This window comes from Papilio xuthus, unplaced genomic scaffold (assembly GCF_000836235.2).
Source record: "Papilio xuthus unplaced genomic scaffold, Pxut_1.1 DF828258.1, whole genome shotgun sequence".
Taxonomy (NCBI): Eukaryota; Metazoa; Arthropoda; class Insecta; order Lepidoptera; family Papilionidae; genus Papilio; species Papilio xuthus.
In genome coordinates, this window is record NW_013530391.1 from 2,870,100 (window position 1) to 2,887,871 (window position 17,772).

The 17,772-nt window shown below is 38.7% G+C and overlaps 1 protein-coding gene across 3 annotated transcripts in view; it reads right to left on the reverse strand.

Annotated features, from left to right (window-relative positions):
• Window positions 1-558: 558 nt before the first annotated feature.
• Window positions 559-17,772, reverse strand: part of jing (AE binding protein 2 jing) — a 119,318-nt gene continuing 102,104 nt past the window's right edge. For all 3 annotated transcript variants that reach the window (XM_013306213.1, XM_013306214.1, XM_013306215.1), the window contains exons 2-6: window positions 10,486-13,183; window positions 9,931-10,110; window positions 8,378-8,519; window positions 7,479-7,689; window positions 559-4,841 (exon numbers count right to left, since the gene is read on the reverse strand). In XM_013306213.1, the coding sequence (XP_013161667.1) occupies window positions 4,457-4,841; window positions 7,479-7,689; window positions 8,378-8,519; window positions 9,931-10,110; window positions 10,486-13,183 (3,616 nt within the window). In that variant the 3' untranslated portion in view covers window positions 559-4,456. The remainder of the gene's footprint in view (window positions 4,842-7,478; window positions 7,690-8,377; window positions 8,520-9,930; window positions 10,111-10,485; window positions 13,184-17,772) is intronic.

A 17,772-nucleotide genomic window follows, 5' to 3' on the forward strand; every position in this document is an offset into this window, starting at 1 on the left:
TCAGAATCCTTTGGCGCGAATGACGTGCTTTCGTTACAAAGTCAAGTGTAAGAATGATTAGTAAGGGGATATAAACGTCGACAATTTAATAAGGCTAGTGCTGTGCGAGTACACCGGCACAGTGTCGGGTTTTAATCCTAAAACTAGTTATATTAATAAGTAACAATCACATAACAGTAGATGCGTGGAACCCCATTCCCTCACGCTAGTGACAAAAAGACGTTTGCAGCATTTTTTGTTATGGATATCCTATAAGTAAACTAGACTTTTATTTTTAATTTACCTTCTTACCTTGATTTAAATAAATTCACTTCATATTGTCCATCTTCTTATACAAGGCTTATTCTAGAAACTTTTTGTCATCTAACAGGTTCAGTACAAAGCAAAAAATATAATTTTTATCTTACAAAAATTTTCAATTTATTTGGTTATTGGATATTTGCTACTTTCAGATTCGTTGGGACACATATTATTTATGCGTAGTAATTTTGTCTGTTTTGTATATCGAAGTCAATTTAATTTGGGGGTTTTGATATAGTCGAATAAAACTCTCAAGAATCAATCATACAATATGTATTTAATATAAGATACAATACTTGTGACATGTGGACAAACCATTTCATTATTCCAATTATTAAAAAAAAAAACTAAACAACCATTTGGTCGAACAAATTCCAATGTCCAATATATAAAATAACATTCGCTATCATTATTATGCCCAAAGTTGTGATAAATTAATTGAGGTAGATCTCCCAACCGACACCGAGCTCCGTGGGTCAAATTATAATTATTTTCGGATTTCACCATCGAGGATATAAGCAAATAAGACAACGCATAAAACATTATACTATAATATAATTAAAATATCTACAAATTGAATATAAGTAGTGCACACCACGTGGTACAACACTCACTATGTATGCTTGAACATTTACAATAAAGGAGAACATTCATATAATAAACGCATTATATAGGAAACATATTGAAAGACATCTCGAGTACACTACCATTAGCCTACCCGCGACTTCCCACGACCTCCCGCTCGCTGCGCAGGCGCAGGAGCAGGCGCGAAACACATTACAGCCACTGTAATACTTATCAATAAATACTTTAGCTATTTACACCCGGCGCTGACCTTCACCTCACAATACAACACCTAAATAAGCAAGATCGACCAACGTCGATGTTATTTACGTTCATACAAGCGTCGGATATTTATATAACGATGTATAACGCAATAGACTTTTGTAATAAAAACATCGACGCATATCGATCATCCTGTATCTAAATTAAGCTACCATTTAACTACAATCTCAATGCCGCCCGGTGCGCGGTCAGCCCGTGCTTTGTACAACGCGCGCAGTCGTAATGTGTTTCACGCCTTTACAATCAACCGTATGTCGCGGCTTCCATGCTCGATCCATATTAGTTATAAGAAAAAAAAAACAAACGTCGCCATTCGGGCGAATGAGCCGGTGGAGGGAAGGAAACAAATCTATGAGCAAGTCAACGTAAGGGCACGCCCACAACGCACGCGCACGCACTAACCACGCCCACCGTAACTGCGGCAGTGATAAAAATATATCCCGTTCTCGTCACTTACACTAACGTATCATTTAGATATAATTTAGAAGCACGTTTAGATTAGCTTTTCACAAAATATTCCTCTGGATAACCTAATCGAACCGCTTAAACTAACTTATCGGAGCTAGATTACTCTTCTGTCGTCTCGATACGTTGGCCTCTTTCGCACGTACGGCGATCGAGCGAGAGAGAAGATTAATTTGTACTCAAGCATCTAGGTCCAAACGTCTGTCACCTGCGCCTAGTGAACGATAATCAAATGACTCCTTTGATATTGAGCGAATAACATTCAAGTATCAATACAGCGTTACTTTAATTAATATAAAAAAGAAAAATTATTGCCGTTAGCATTGGAGACGAGCTCAGGCACAGTAAGGTTTCCGTCCCGCCAATACATTTGAGATCATAGAGTTAAGGTTTCAAAACGACTAATTTTTGTCTTTATAATTTTGGTGTCGAATTTGACTAAAAAATTAGTTTTAAAAGGAAACTGAGCCAATATTTATATGGCACTATAATCAGTGCTGCGAATAAGTCTACATTTTAAATTTAATAAAAAAAAAAATCAGTACATTGGAAGATATTCCAAGCGAAGTGCGTATTTTTAGTGTACGATGTGTTACCTCCCCAAGCGACGTTCAGGCACCAACTTTACTACTAAACAATTTTTCCTAATCCACTTTCTTTGGGGGCATTCCTACGACACTGTCCGCACATTTTCTAATTTTATCATTCATTTTAAATTTTATCTTAATTTTTTTATTAAATAGCATATTAATGCAAATTTCAACCGTGTGACAGTGTCGATAGGGTTCGTTATTGCAAAACGGCTTAATTTTCGCTTTAGAGACCAGTCTCGTTTGCAAGCCACGAACATTACCCAACGCGATTCCCTTTTTTATCCTAAAAGTTCGGCGAGCGCCGGACATTTACCAACATTTACCTACATAGCCAATCCTATCCCCTCCGCAACCTTCAACTTTACAATTCCGTATTAAAACTAAGGGCCGTAACACGCTACACCAAACTGATACACTCGCATCGTACGAATAAAGCGAATGTCCGAGCAATCGCTTCGGTGTGTCGACACCTTGCGCGCAATTCATCCTAACTTAAACCTAGAGGCACTAACTAAACATCCTAGCGAGATCGTGTGAGCACAGAACACAATTCTTATATTCATCACCTTATAAAGGTATGAACGAAGTCTGTATAAGGGCATCCAAAAACTCTTTAAAAACTACACTCTAAATATACTGTTATGGACAAACAGCCAACATTATTGACATTTATATTGGTGTTCATTGACATTCGGACGACATTAATAACCAAATACAGTTTACAATGTGACGATTCACAGCTCGGTACAAAAATTATTGCAATTTACAATTCTTTAAACTGTCATTTCACATTTCAAACAAATAATATTTATTTAATAGTCATCTTTTAAAAGTTGTACAAAATGTTTCATATAAAATAAAACATATAAAACCTACTTCAATTAATAAATCTTTTATTATTTCAATAATAATTTTTTGTTACACACAAAGATATAGACAAATACTGATATCTCTTTATTTTCAAAACTGTAACAAACTAGTACGCGGCATCAGACAATTAATATGTTTAAAATTTCATATATTTTGAACCTTATTACAATGACATAAGAACTAGTAAGCACATTGCCGTACTTCAGTGCGATACAAAATTGAAAATAAATTACATATAATTTGACAGTACACGTAAATACACAGATATAAAATTTTGTACTTTACCTCGCGTTGTTTCTCGTTAAAGATAAATATTCACGGAGTTGTCTTAACGTTTTATATAAAAGTACAAATTGATAAATGTCCCCTCTAGCGAGGAATCTAAGAACCGTACAAACTGGTGGTATCAGCTACAAACGTCACAACATACGCAAATACTTATAAAATTCAACATTACCAATGAAGTCATTCGCACGAACATATATCTATTGTATATCTCTATGTATGTCTGTAAACCGGTCAAAAATTGTGCGCGGCAACGAATACTAGTCGTCCTATATCACAATCAATTTATTGCTAAGATAAAGTCGCCAACGCGACACTACAGCTAGACACAACTCCCCATGGCAGTGGCCGTTCGCGACCTAAAGTCGACCCTAAACGACTTAAGTTAAAAGCTATTTTCCTCCGATACGAATGAAAATCCGATGTAAATTGAACACTAAGTCGTGAGTGTCAGGCACTTGGTGATCACGTGGGCGCGACGTACTTTGTATGATCACACTAAAACCTAACTAAACAACACCCAAACCCCGCGACCGACTCGCGCCCGACTCGCGCCGACTAACGTCGACGACGACGGCCCGGAGCACAAACTAAAAACCGACTAACTTTATGTACTATTTACAAATTACAAATTGGCAGTGATTCCTATCGCTGGTCGACACGACTTAACCTAACTTACGCCTATTCAGACTAACTTCCGAATCGAAAACTAGATTATCTTAAACTCTTCTTTTTACATTTCGCACTAGCTATGTACAACATTTGTTCGATACGACACGAATGCGACGCGACAACGCTCCGACTCGCGCGCGGCCTCGTCTCGTATAAAGTATCAGTCTTTGTAATTTAACTCTGCTATCGACAAACTAAGTGCTCGCCGCACCGCGCCCGCTCCGCGAATCTTTGGCGAATTATTCTAAGGTCGGATAGCGCCGCCCCGCCCCGCCCCCCGCCCCGCTCCGACCCGCCCCGAGCCACGCCCTGCTTCGTCTCACTTTAACCCTCTGTCAATATATCTGTACATATATCCGCAGGCTGGTGCGGGGTGCAGGTTGCGGGGTGCGGGGCGAGGGGCGCGGGCGGAGAGTATCGCTAACTTATCGTCCGCAGGGCCAGAAAGAGTTCCCGCCGTATCTCCTGCCCATCTTCCTCTTCTTGGCGCCGCTCACTTCCACCTTCTCCTTCTCTTCTTCGATGAACAGCATGGGGATGTTTGCCTCGCTGCACTCGTTTCGTGTTTCTTTCTTCTTCTTGGCAAGGAGGTTGTTGAGCAGTCGTGAGGAGGTGCAGTGTCGAGTGGGCAGCAGACGCTGCGGGGGCGGCGTTGGCGGTGGGGGTGGTGCGGGGGGCGGGGAGGGAGTCTTGCGGTAGGAGTTGCAGAACTGGTCGTAGAGCAGCACCTTGGTGTGCACGGGCAGCGTCGCGATCTCCACGCGCTTCACCCGTCGCACCTCCTTCTCCGGCACCCACTCGTCCTCGATACTGGAAATTTATTGTATTCATTAAAATCTGTATGTTTATGTGCCACACAGAGAATCTGCAAACACCTTTAAATATATACATTTTTATTTTAATTATTTTTACACGTTTTCTTAAACGTAAGTTAATGTGTTTGCAGTTTTTGTGGGTTGCAATCCCAGAGTACAAATACGATCGCTAATGGCAGTGATACGACGAGCGTATGAAACTAAAAAAAAAACTTTAATGTTATAATGATTATAATACTGTCTATTCACTACACAGTAAATGCTGGCTCACAAAACGACTCGTCATTTCACATGTAGCAAGCGACAGATCAAAAGTGCTGCTTAAAAATAATAAGCAAATCTAAAATAAATGTTATGCTCTAAGTGAATTATTAAAAATAAAATATTTGCTAATACAGGCAACACATAACGAGCTATTTGTAGGCAGACCATTGGACTGGACTGGCAACCCCAATAATTGCTAGCAATTATTCAATAAAAAATTTGCCGATACATGTCAATTTACGAAATAATTAAGACAATGGTAAATTAATATTTTTTAATATCTTTCAAAGGCTATTGGAACCAATTTATAAAATGTTGCTAGCAACGTTTAGCATCTGTGTGGCACATAATGTGGCAGCACTGAGCATGCCAAGCTAATGGTAACCCTACGTGATACAAAAGAGGATCAATAGCATGCTTTCGGCCAGTTATCTTTTAGCGGCATCTTTTTTTAAGTGTGCACATGATCCTCTGTATGCAAAGCAATAAAATGAGGATCAATGCATTCAAATAGCAAGCTTCATCGACATTTAAAAAAAAGATTTTACCAGTGTCTCAATTATATGTAATTGGTTATTTAGGTACAATGATGAAACTTTTCTTTAAAAAAAAATCGCATAACATAGTTACTTAACAACATTCTATCTTTTACACTTTGAAAGTTTTCCAATGTGTTGAAGAAATAAAAAATAATCATAATATTATGTTTTTAATTTTATAACGCAAATACGAAATCCAACATGATGAGTCAATAATGTAGTTTCATTTTTTTATGAAAATTAATAAGTGAAATTTGCTTTTAAATATTCAGAACAATATTTTATCTTAACTTATAAGTTTTACATGAAATATATTAAATTGAAAAATGATTTATTGCTTAAACAAAAACGGTAAATACTAACATTTGTGCCGGGACTTCCATTTAAGCATCCATAACGGGCTTGTGATTGGAAGTCCCGCTCTTCCGTGTCACATAAACAATATCAATGTTACCTTCTTAATCTATAGATCTATATTAAGAAAGATCTAGCACATTTATTTGTCATGCATATGATCCTCAAAAATTTTAAAATGATATGAATAAAAAAACATGAGTCATGTGCAGAAGCTTGTAACTGAATCTAGCAATACCGATATTTTCTTGTTATAATTATATCAATTTTAAATACTTAATTTGTTAATTGTTAATATTAATATGCAATATCAATAATTTCAAATATATTTATCTTAAAAAAAATCAAATGGAAATTAAAATTATATTAATGATATTAAATATCACTCGGAAAACTGTTTGATTTAAAAAATACGAGATAAAAATTTATTTGAATAATAATGTTAAAAAGTCAGTTATTAATAATCAAATTATTAAGAATGTATACTATTTCTAGTCATAACTAATCTTTTAATATTTTAAATATCATATTTGAAATATATTTTAAACAATTTTGGTATAACATATATAGAATAATAAATTTTTATAATGAAATGATGATATTGCAGATTAAGTAATATGAATGAAAGAAATGGACATCAAATCTACCTTGACCCACCTCTTGTTTACCTGTTACATTATAAACAATAACTGGGCTGCAGGATAAACTTTAAATGCTTAAATTTATATAAATACTTATCTATATTCAATTTAAGTATTATTATGTCCATTATTTGATCACAAATTGCGTCCTAATTGTTGCCTTTTTGTATAACATTTATGACACTATATCAATGTATATATACTCCAAAATCTTACCTGAAAACATATTAACATTATATCGAGAAGTTAAAATCACATACAGATATTAAATCAACCCCTAAGCGTAGATTTAGAATATCAAATCAATACTTAGTTACGCCCATAATAACTATTAGTCTCATAAGTTAGAGTAAGTTATCTAAAGTAATTGAACGGTAACTCAGACTCTAATTAAGTTAAGAATACATTGTTAATTTCGCACACCTTAAGTGTACAAGAGAAAGACATTATTTCCACCTAAAAAACGACAAGTTTCACTATAACATAAAATATCACATAAAATGATCAATTCAATTTTAACACATTAGTTTTCATACCACACGTAATCTTGTGATTTTACTTACTAGTCAATAGTTGCCTTAACCTTTTTTATAAAAATTATTTACCAAAAGCCGAGTTATTTCTTCCATCAAATGTAATCCAGCAAGCCGGAGGTTATTAAAGGAGAAGGTCACATAACATCGAGCGAACTGCTTGATAATGTCATTGTAGGAATGCACAAAATTAGGAGTTACTCTACCACTAAGGAAGGGAGAAGGTCCTAGATGATAAGTAAGAGAAGTATGTAGGATAGGAGATGGTAAGGGGAATAGATATATGTATGTAAGTACTCACACGTGTGGGGGGTAGTATGTGAGCAGGGCCTCGCGGCGGCGCTCTGCTGCGTTGTATCGTGTTGCAGCGAGCATGGCGTGCAACGTCAGCGTGTGCGCGCCAGCGGGCTCGCGCAGCGGACACGCGCCGCCCAGCCGCCAGCGCGTGCTGCGTGACAGTCGCCACGCCAGACCCTCCATCGTGCTCGCGTCGAAGAAGTCGAACATACGCGCTGGAATCACAAATCAAACCAGTTATAATCTCACTCGTTTCCTGGTCACTTTTCTTTTAGATTGAAAATGAGAATCCATAGGACCTTTTCAACGACACAACTAAAAGAAATGTCGCTCACATACAAAAAGATTAAAACTTCTTATACTATTGTAGTGTAGAAACAAAACTAGATGTATTTCACGGTCTTCGTTTACTTAAAGCATTGGAATACTAAACTTTAGCCATATGTTCCTGTTAAAAATATGGCGAAAGTATTTTCGTATAAATAATAACATAAGTATGCAAATACGCGATAAAAATGTTTCTATAATTATTGCAATTACAGCAAGTCGACATGTCCCCTGTCCTCACCTTCCCAAATCCGATGTAATGCCTGCATAATGCTAACTTATCGGTGCCGGACATCAACATGCACTGTCATTTATGGTTTTAAAAAAGTGAGTAAAGACCCTCATTGATCCTCATTAATACAACATACGTATATTTGTATGTTTCGTTGGTTCATTTATTTTTTATTGTTTTTATAAAAATTAACATTTAGTAGAATCGTATTTTGTACATCAAATACCATGTAAGGTGTTTCCGGAAAATGTACTCCAAGTTATGGTCTGTGATCTGCAGTTCACTTAATATTTGGCGAGTCAGTTGTCATTTTAAGTTGTGTCAGTATAGGAAGGTGGACTCACCAGACCACGGTTGTCGTCTATATCGCAGTTTCTTTCCATTCCGTCGTATAAGCTTGGCGGAGGTCTCGGTGGTCTTTTTGCTGCCGCTGGTGTTAGGTGACGCCTCGTTGAAGTGGTTATTCACGTGCCGCTCCAGTAATATCTGGAATTTACGATTACACTATTAATTTATAATAAAAAGACAATATTTTATATTAACAAAGCACTTAATAGCGTTATTTTGTACAAAAAATGTATTACAAATAATATCTAGGATGTAAAAAATGATCTTTAAAATTCTGTTGAAATTAAAACAGCAAATGATGTATTTCAAAATGTAACAGAAAACGATAATAACAAAATTTTGTAACATTTTGATTCTCAACTAAATAATAGACCAATTTAATAAACGATTTGAATACTGCAACAGACATAAGATAACAGAATGTTAGTAATAATAACAAGTAAATATGAGCACGTAACTACAGAGTTATCTCTTAATCCTAAAACAATACTTGATTCGTTAATCCAGACGATTACTCATACGGCATCTCTCCCCGAAGTGGGTCCCAAACAAACATAAATAATATCACACAACATGTTTATTGAGATAGCGAAAATAGATAGTGTAATATATTTAGATTAAAATATTACATTTCCTTGTAATGATCGAATCGCTTCTGTGTTAAATTGTTAAGGTTCAATAAAGTTGCTGGATGATACAAAATAAAATAAAACCGTAGATGGCTAAGTGGAGGTAGTCAAAGACAGCACTTCTTCTTCGTCCTTAGGAAAAGAAAAATAGCACAAGTTTATCGTTCGATATTATTATTGGACACGATTCATCTAACTCTAAAAATCAAGTCTACGATGTAGGCACCACAACTACAGTCAACTGATCTTGAGTAACTGCTACTCTATTATGTTTAGAATATGACAAAGAAGAACAAGTTTCCGACGAGGCGATGAAAGTGTGGTACCACATAACAAAGTGACTGAATCCCACCATAATATCATAATGCAAGACGACACCGACGAACTATTAAAGTAAATACACGGAATAAATTTTCAATTGGACGACACATTTTATAGGAAAAATCATATTAGACGAACGACTCCTATTCAACAGCACGTGTGATGCAATCACTTGCTCAGACGTGATTTGAAGAGAACGTTAACCAAAACATTAATAATTAAGACAAAGATACTATTTCAACTAACAGGTCCGTTTCCAATAATTCAAAATAGCAAATTTAACGGACAAACTTATAGCTTAATATAAATTAAAAAATGAGAAAGTAATGTAACCTAGAATTGTTAAGAAATCTTATTAACAATCCTAAAACTGCCAGCTATAAGTAGCCTGTAGGTAGATCGAATAAGTGAAAACGGGCCTCGAACTGAAGAAGTAACAATAAAAACCATCACAACAGACCGACAGAACGATATAGACAATAACTCAGTCTAAGCTGCAATAGATAGCGTTATTGTGGATACGTTTTGGCGATGCGCTCCGTGGTGGGTTCCTGCAATGTGTAGCACGAAGTCACTGGCGACAAGGAACGTAATTGTACCTGAGTGGAGAAACGGCGGTCGCAGCCGTCGACGATGCACTTGAAGGGCTTGTTGCCGCCGTGCGAGAGCGCGTGCCGCTCCAGCCATAAGCGTGAGCAGGACGGCTTGCCGCGCACCTTGCAGCGCTCCCATTCGCACACGTAGTTCTCCCGCCCCGCCTGCGACTCCACGTGCACTCGCTGCAAAACAACAACAAAACACATCACCAAAATGTATAGATGTAGCCAAATAACGAAAACTAATTGCAGATTTATATACTTCCTTTTACTTTCATTCGACTGATTAAACGGAAAATAATCTCATGATCTGATCTACAGTACACATATGAATAAAAAATCATATAAAATTATTGGCTATTCAGCTTATCTTAAACGATTAATGATTTTGTCTATTTAAACTTAATCTTACTAATATTATAAATGCAAACGTTTAGATGGATGAATGGATGGATGTTAATTACGAGGTATCTCTAAAACAAAATTTCCGTTGAACTTTGCCTTTGAAGTTACTAGCAGAAGCTAGTTTATTATAAGATATGTTAAAAAATAACTAACCTGTATATGTTCTAAGAGGTCTGTATCACTTTCCAGTTCTCTTTTGCAGTTTGTCCACAAACAGATGGTCACTGAAGACGTGGTGTCTGTACTTGATTTCCGTTTTTCATTATGCGGCTTGCTACTGCTGTTCTTTGGTGGGAACCGGAGTGTTTTGGGTTGTTTTAGAATAGGACTCTTTTGACTACTCTGCACGTCCATAGAACAAACACTAACGCTTAAAGATAAAGAGGAATCGTCGTCACATTCTTTACTCGCTTGGGAGTCACTTGGCGAATCTAAAGATTTGTCTGTTCCGATCCCAGACTCTGACGATTCCGTCGTCGCCGAACAAAAGTTCGCTTCGATCACAGCACTTTCGACGTTTGATGATACGTCTTTTAAAACTGTGATTTGTGTAAAAATAGTATCTTCCCTTTTCGCTACTTCATCTACTTTTTTCTGTTCCTTTAAAGATAATAGTTCTCTTAAGTCCGGAGGCCTTTTTTCAATATTTTTATTTTCTAACCTTATACCCGCCATTTCCTTTTGGGCTAATTCTTCTAACTTCTCAGATAAACTACTGACTTGTGCGAATGGCCTTGAAGTTATCTTGTTTGCATTCAAGGAAACAAAATTATTATTAACAGTTTTGGATAGCCAGGGAATATCACACTTTTGTTCTTTAACATTTATAAATTCGGTTTCCTTAACTGTACTGCTAGGTGGATCCGTGCCTTGGATCGGATTGTCGGGAGGTTTGACAGGCGCAATGGGTATACTACTCGAATGCAGCGTTTGCGTTGTAAAGTTGGCAACCATCGGCGGCGGGTGATGTACTATAGGATTAGAACATGTCGCTTGGGTGGACGTCGCTGGGTGCGTACTTGAACTACTCCACGTTTCCTTCACGTTGATATTTGGCACAGAAGTAACAATAAAACCGGGTTGTGGCACTAACACAGGATGACTTAAATTAACCGTGTAATTTACTTTCGGCTGAACTGTCATTCCGACAGTTGGCACACCTGTCACGTTTTTATTCATAATTGGCATCGACTGGCTGGTAACAGGGGATGACTTGTTCACACCAGGATACGCCGCGGTCATACTATTGCCGAGTTTCACAATGGTTCCGTTGAAAACAATTTGCTGGTTGGTCATATGGTCTTGTCTATGTGTCGTTAGTTGTGTAGATTGAGGAATAACAAAATTAGGCATTTTAGCCATTAAGTTAGGTATTTGTACGACTGTGCCGTTTATGTTTTGCATGAAAGGAAAAAGAAATTGTCCGTTAAGCTTCGTTGGGCTAGAGGACACATTAACGTTTGGTCGATTGAAAGAATTCATCCCATTCTGATGGTTTAAATTTTGTGCCGGTAAACCATTCGGAGGTATTCGTAACGAAGTGAGCATGACGTTATGCGGAACCGCCACGAACGATGGCAAATTTGTAGACGTCACTGTACCATTGCAAGGTTGCGGATGTTGGAGATTTATTGGATGACAATTTTGAAAGTTGGGAACGTTCAAATTGTTTAAGCCGTTGTTAACTGCCATTGTAACTTGTCGGACACCGTTTGGAATATTAATCTTTGGTGTAGGATTTGCTTCGCTGGGAATGCTTTTTGCAGCAGAGCTTTGGACTGAATTAGGGCAATTTTGTTTTTGAAGTTGTACCTGTTTCAAATTATTTGCTTTGGACCATGTTAAGTTTTTACTATTTGCAATACACGCGGAAGATTTTCGATTGGTTCTTTTCTGCGATGTTGTAGTCTTTTTTGCAGTTTCTTTCTTAACTTGCGACGGTTTAGATGGTACATTTAAACTTAAATTATTTGACCCAAACGTAACCCCGTTCATTCTCGTATCTAATTTCGTAGTCGAGCTTACGACTCCATTCATTCGTGCATTATCAGCTTTTGGAGTAGGCAATTTTTTCGGAGATTGACGCGGACATGTCGGTGCTATCCTCATTCCTGTTAGATCGTTATTGGCCGGTATCGGTATTTTGCGTTTAGCACCACAAGACGTACGGTTGCTGGTAGTGACAATTCCATTGGCGGATGGGTCTAGTGACGGTGATTTCATTTCAAAACAAGGTTTTTTGCCGTTGACAGTTCCATTGATGTGCCCTGTTGCAGATGTGTGCCTTTTACTGGCGTCGTTTCCGTGTCGAATATCAACAAAGCCGTTCATCGTCGTATGAACTATATCCTTATTGTCTTTAGGTATACAAAACTCGAGGACGCCTTTGACATGACCGCCCGTCCTAGCTTCGGTACCGCTCGTAGTATCGGCACCACCGTTAACGGATTGACAGACAGGCTTGCTAACGTCAGTTTGCTTTCCGACGTCTAATAATACTTTGGGGCTAAGGGTTTGAGACAGATAGGAGATGTATTTTTCTAGGTCGTGGGTGACACCATTTTTGGGTAGGCACTTTTTCTTGTCATCGGCCTCGCGTTTGAGTCCGTTCTGCGGTTTCATCTTGTGGTTGAAGTACTCGGTGATGCGGCGGTGCGAAGTGGGGCGGCGCGTGGGCGCGGGTTGGGCCGCGAGGCGGCGCGGGCCCGGCGCCGGCTCGCTGGCCCAGGGCGGCATGCGCGCGCTCGCGCTGTCCTCCCCCGCAGAGTCGGGGCTACGCGGCGAGCCGGGCTCGGTGATGTCACTGCTGCTGCAGCCGCCACTCTCTGTCGGACTCAGCACCGCCACACCGCTGTAACAAATGGAAACAATTTGATAAGTTTTGATGAACATTGAATCGATTAAACTAAAAAAAAAGTAGCGTGGGGCATTACGATACAGAAATATATTTTTAGTTAAGTTTTGTGTATCGCATTTGATTTGTTAATATTTATGTTAAACAGTTGTTTTATTTTTTATATTAATCAAGACAATCTAACGCAAGCCTTAATTTGCTTTTCTATATTAGATCGACTTAGAGTAGAGTTTTGTAGTAGGATGGACGACGATCTTATAGTTAAGTGGGGATCAGCTGTTTTATGATATGGGATCGATAGTACGCACATGGATAGGCGTGTAATGGAGGGACGAAGCAGGCCTCGGGAGGGGAGTGGGGCAGAGGACGGACTGTCAGAGCAGGCGAGGTGCAATGCCCCGGTGGCCGCGGCGATGACGCAACGCGACGCGCTGCACTGACCGCCTCCGCCGCCGGTACTACAATTAATATTTGGGACAGCGCGGCGCGACATTCACCACACATACTGCGACTACGGAGCGTCGGTCCGCCACTACCGATCATTTCACGTCTCTATCGCACTGAAACCTACTTTACCTCTTTTCCTGTGTTCGCTTCGTTGCCGTATACAAGTCGACGACTCTGTCGGCCTATAGACGCAAACGTTGACTTGTTTAACCGCACGCCGCGGAGAGCACGTGAAAATGTTTATTCCGTAGCGTTCTATCGGATAACTCGTTTAGGAATCTTTTGTTGGATGAAACCACAGGTAAAAGGAATGATAAAATTTTAACAGGAACTTGTTGCAGCTACAATACGAATTGGACTCTATGTAGGTCGACATGCGATAACTTTTCGCCCGTAGTGCGAGATTAACATTACCGATGGGGTAGATTCCGAGTGTTCGACTTGCACCCTCGCCCTCGTAGAGACGAGGCCCCGACCCACACAAACACGACTACATCGACCTCCTCTCTGTTTCGGAGAGAGGCTTCTTCGCTAATTGACCTAATTTCAAGATCAATTTTTTGCTTCTAAGATTTATGAAGCACGTCTCAGTTATCTGTTAGGGGACGAAATTCGATGTCAAAGTTCATTTATCGTGTTAAAGTTATGCAGTTACTAATGATAATAAATAATAATTTTTCACGGATTTAATTTTCATTTTACAATTTTTTTAGTAGTGTTGGTAATCATCAATTTTGGATTTAAATTGGTGCTCGGTGATAGTTTGGTTTTTATAGTTCTAATGTTTTTATATGAGGTCTATTTACCTTGTTTAAAAAGAGTAGATAACTTTTTCCTTTATAATTAAAACGTTAAAAGAATGTATGCTGTGTAGGTATATTTATGTATTTATTATATTCAACAATCCCTTGGTGGCCCAACAAAGTTGTTTGCACGAGAGTGGAAAAGCGGCTTTAGTTTTAGTGGTTACCCAAGGATATTTGAGACGGTCGCTCAAAATCGTTGTCTTGCTCTAACGTACTGGTTGCGAGGAAACGTATGAAAGAGCCAGACTATGCACGTAATGCTATATTATATTCGTCTAAACGAACCATAGTATAAATGTGCTTAGTCCATAAAAGATTTCATTCGGTTTAGCATTTTCAATACAATATTGTTCTGTCCTATAAATGTGTATATTTATTTAGTGGATAATATTTATTTACATAGTGATATTAGTAAGTCGACCCTGTATCGGTGCAGGTTTGGCCCCGTTGCCGGCTCGCTCTGTGACCCCGATAGTTGCGCAACGTTGATAACCTATATAGAAGTAGTACTGCGCGACGCTAGTACACCCGATACGAGCTTATGTAAAGTCCGTTAGCTGATTAGTATCATATCGTCAGTAAGTGGTGGCTAGCTGCCTGTTTGTTTACTCTGCCACCATGCATAACAGGGACATACTTGTTTGTTAATAAATTGGGTTAACTAAAACATTTTAAATTGGAAACTAACAAAAACACAAAGTTCGAAATATGTTGATGGAGAAAATAATACAACATTTTAACTTCCCAATAGAAAAGTTTGTCGGGGTACACCGCGCAATGACAGTAAGTATCGGTAGTGTTGTTAAGCTATGTTTAAAGTTAAAACAGATCACGTATATACAACAGACATGTCTATACAATGCGTTTACCGAGCGCTACACTCTCGCGAGGAGCCGAGCTCGTTAGCGAAAGTGCAAATCGCAAAGGTGACCCACATCGACGGCCTGTAGACGCTAGTGGGGTCACAAGTGTGCGGGCTTGTTCAATTTTTTTGCGAATTGTCGAAAGCAAAAGTGGCCGTCGTGTGGGCGAGCAAGGTCGCCCGAGCCGGTCACCGACCCCGCGTCTCTCCTTCCGAGAACTGGCAATGCATCGTTTCCACAACCCGTTTCATGTTTGCGCCTTTGAATTGTAATTGATGACTCTTACAAGTTTTTATACGTCCTCAGCCGCACCGCGCGGCGCTATGACAAAGGTCTTTGGAAATCATCGAGGTAATATAATAAAGATGTAACGATTGCGATGGAGTTATTGACATCATTGTTACCTTACAGGTTTTCATTTTTGCGTCTTACGAGTTTATGTGTTGCTCCATGATTTACGAGTTTAAGTGCCGACATAAAAGACTCAGATATTTCATACTTTTGATACCATGAATTTATAATTTTTTATGCACCTATTATTATTACATTTCGATTATCTCCACTTAGATTTCAATGATTTCATGTTAGTTACCTATATCTATACTTTTAATCACCACGTGGTTATCGATCATTGGTCATTACTCTGTTAAGTGTTGAGTTTACTAACTAATGTAATGACAAAGAATGTTAAATAGTAAATCAACTCATCACAAGACTTGTACACGACAGACTGTATCTGAAGCTTGGACAGTCTGCACTCGGTAGAGCGCGACGTGATGCGACTTGACGCCAGTATCTTTAAAGTATGCTCAATTAAATTATGAATAATTGAATTAATTATTCAACACCTAGCTCAGCACTTGGGCGTAGGATCGGCCGGCGCGCAACAATTGTGCGTGACGAGGCGCAGGCGAGGCGATGCTATCGTGGTGGCAAATTATCGCGCGGCACGAACCGACTATTAATATTACCTTACATCACAAAAGGGGTAAACAGAAAGAGTGTCTGTAGACCTCGTTCTACTCAAGACACAGCTGTTCTTACCCCAAATATGACTTCGATATATTTAAATTGTATTATCATATTCTATCGCGATCTCACGACTATTTACATCATGTAATGGAGTTGCTTTGTAATCAAATGCAAATTGCGACTTCAAACCACGTTTTGACGCAAGTTCACGGGTAGCGGATAGCGAATAGTAAAGTTGTTACACTACCACGAGTCTTAGTGGATAGCGCACACTACCAAGAATTGCACTCAGCGGCTATTGCACACTACCGTGGGCACCCTCCGTCACAAGCCGGCGCGCATCGTAATGAGTGGGCGTTCAAAAGCACAAATAGTAGGCGCGCACATGTCGCCGGCGACGGGACGCGGGGCGGCTTTAACCCTCCCCTCGCCATCCCGGCCACGGGAACATCCCGCACCACGCAAATTCTACAATAAAAACCCTGTTATTAGTTATCTTCAAATGTGGGGGACGTAAGAATATAAATTAACTTCTGATTCTCCTTTGAAAATGATACGCTTGAATCTGAAGTGAAGAATTATGTGGCAGTAATGGGTAAATGTGAAAACTTATACCTCGTCATCCATACGAATGTCCGCCTACATACATGAAGTTACACGAAAACAGCACAAGACAGAGTTTTAGGATTTTAAAGTTTTTTTTTTTTATAAAATATGATATGCTTGAAATCTAGTAAATTAGATCCGAGTTACAAGCAAAAATTAAATACATAATTTTAAGTCACACGCGTACCAATTCCCTTGCAAACAAAACACAATGAAACCCCGCGGCGAAAATGTCCTGCAGGATAGCAGCGCTCGCAACTCTCAAGGGACGCTGACAGATTTCCTTTAGATCTCATTGCACGGTAGGACGCCCCGCTGCGCACATGTGTCCTACCGAATATTCACTTTAATTTTCATACAATAGACAACGTGAATCACAACATTATTCCACAAAACCATTCAAAAATATTCCTTATTGCTTACAAATAAGATATATTTTGCATTGGCTAATGTGGTTTTTGGTGTTGGATTTCGCGACATTTCGTACGGGGTCGTTCCCGCAGGCTATTATGTTAAAACTCCGCACACGAACAAGCACATATCTAAAACGAGTCGCTTCCTGCAGCCGATATTACCTTCTTTAACGAGCTTAATAAAATCCAAACAAGTTTTCATCGATGCCAATCAACAAACTACAGACTGCAATCGTCAAATTTTTGGCCAAAGATCTCGATACTTAAAACCACCATCCTGTATATAATTGTTAATATAAATAAGCAAAAATTCCATCAGCAAATTATGATAAATATATTTACGACAGACGTACAGATTTTGCAACTGTATTTTTTAACAATTAATCGATGTTGACGTCTTTGTCATAAAAAGTTCAATTAATTCGTTTTAACAATTGCAAGTATATTTTCGCAGTCCGTAGTAATTAAAGATAATTGCT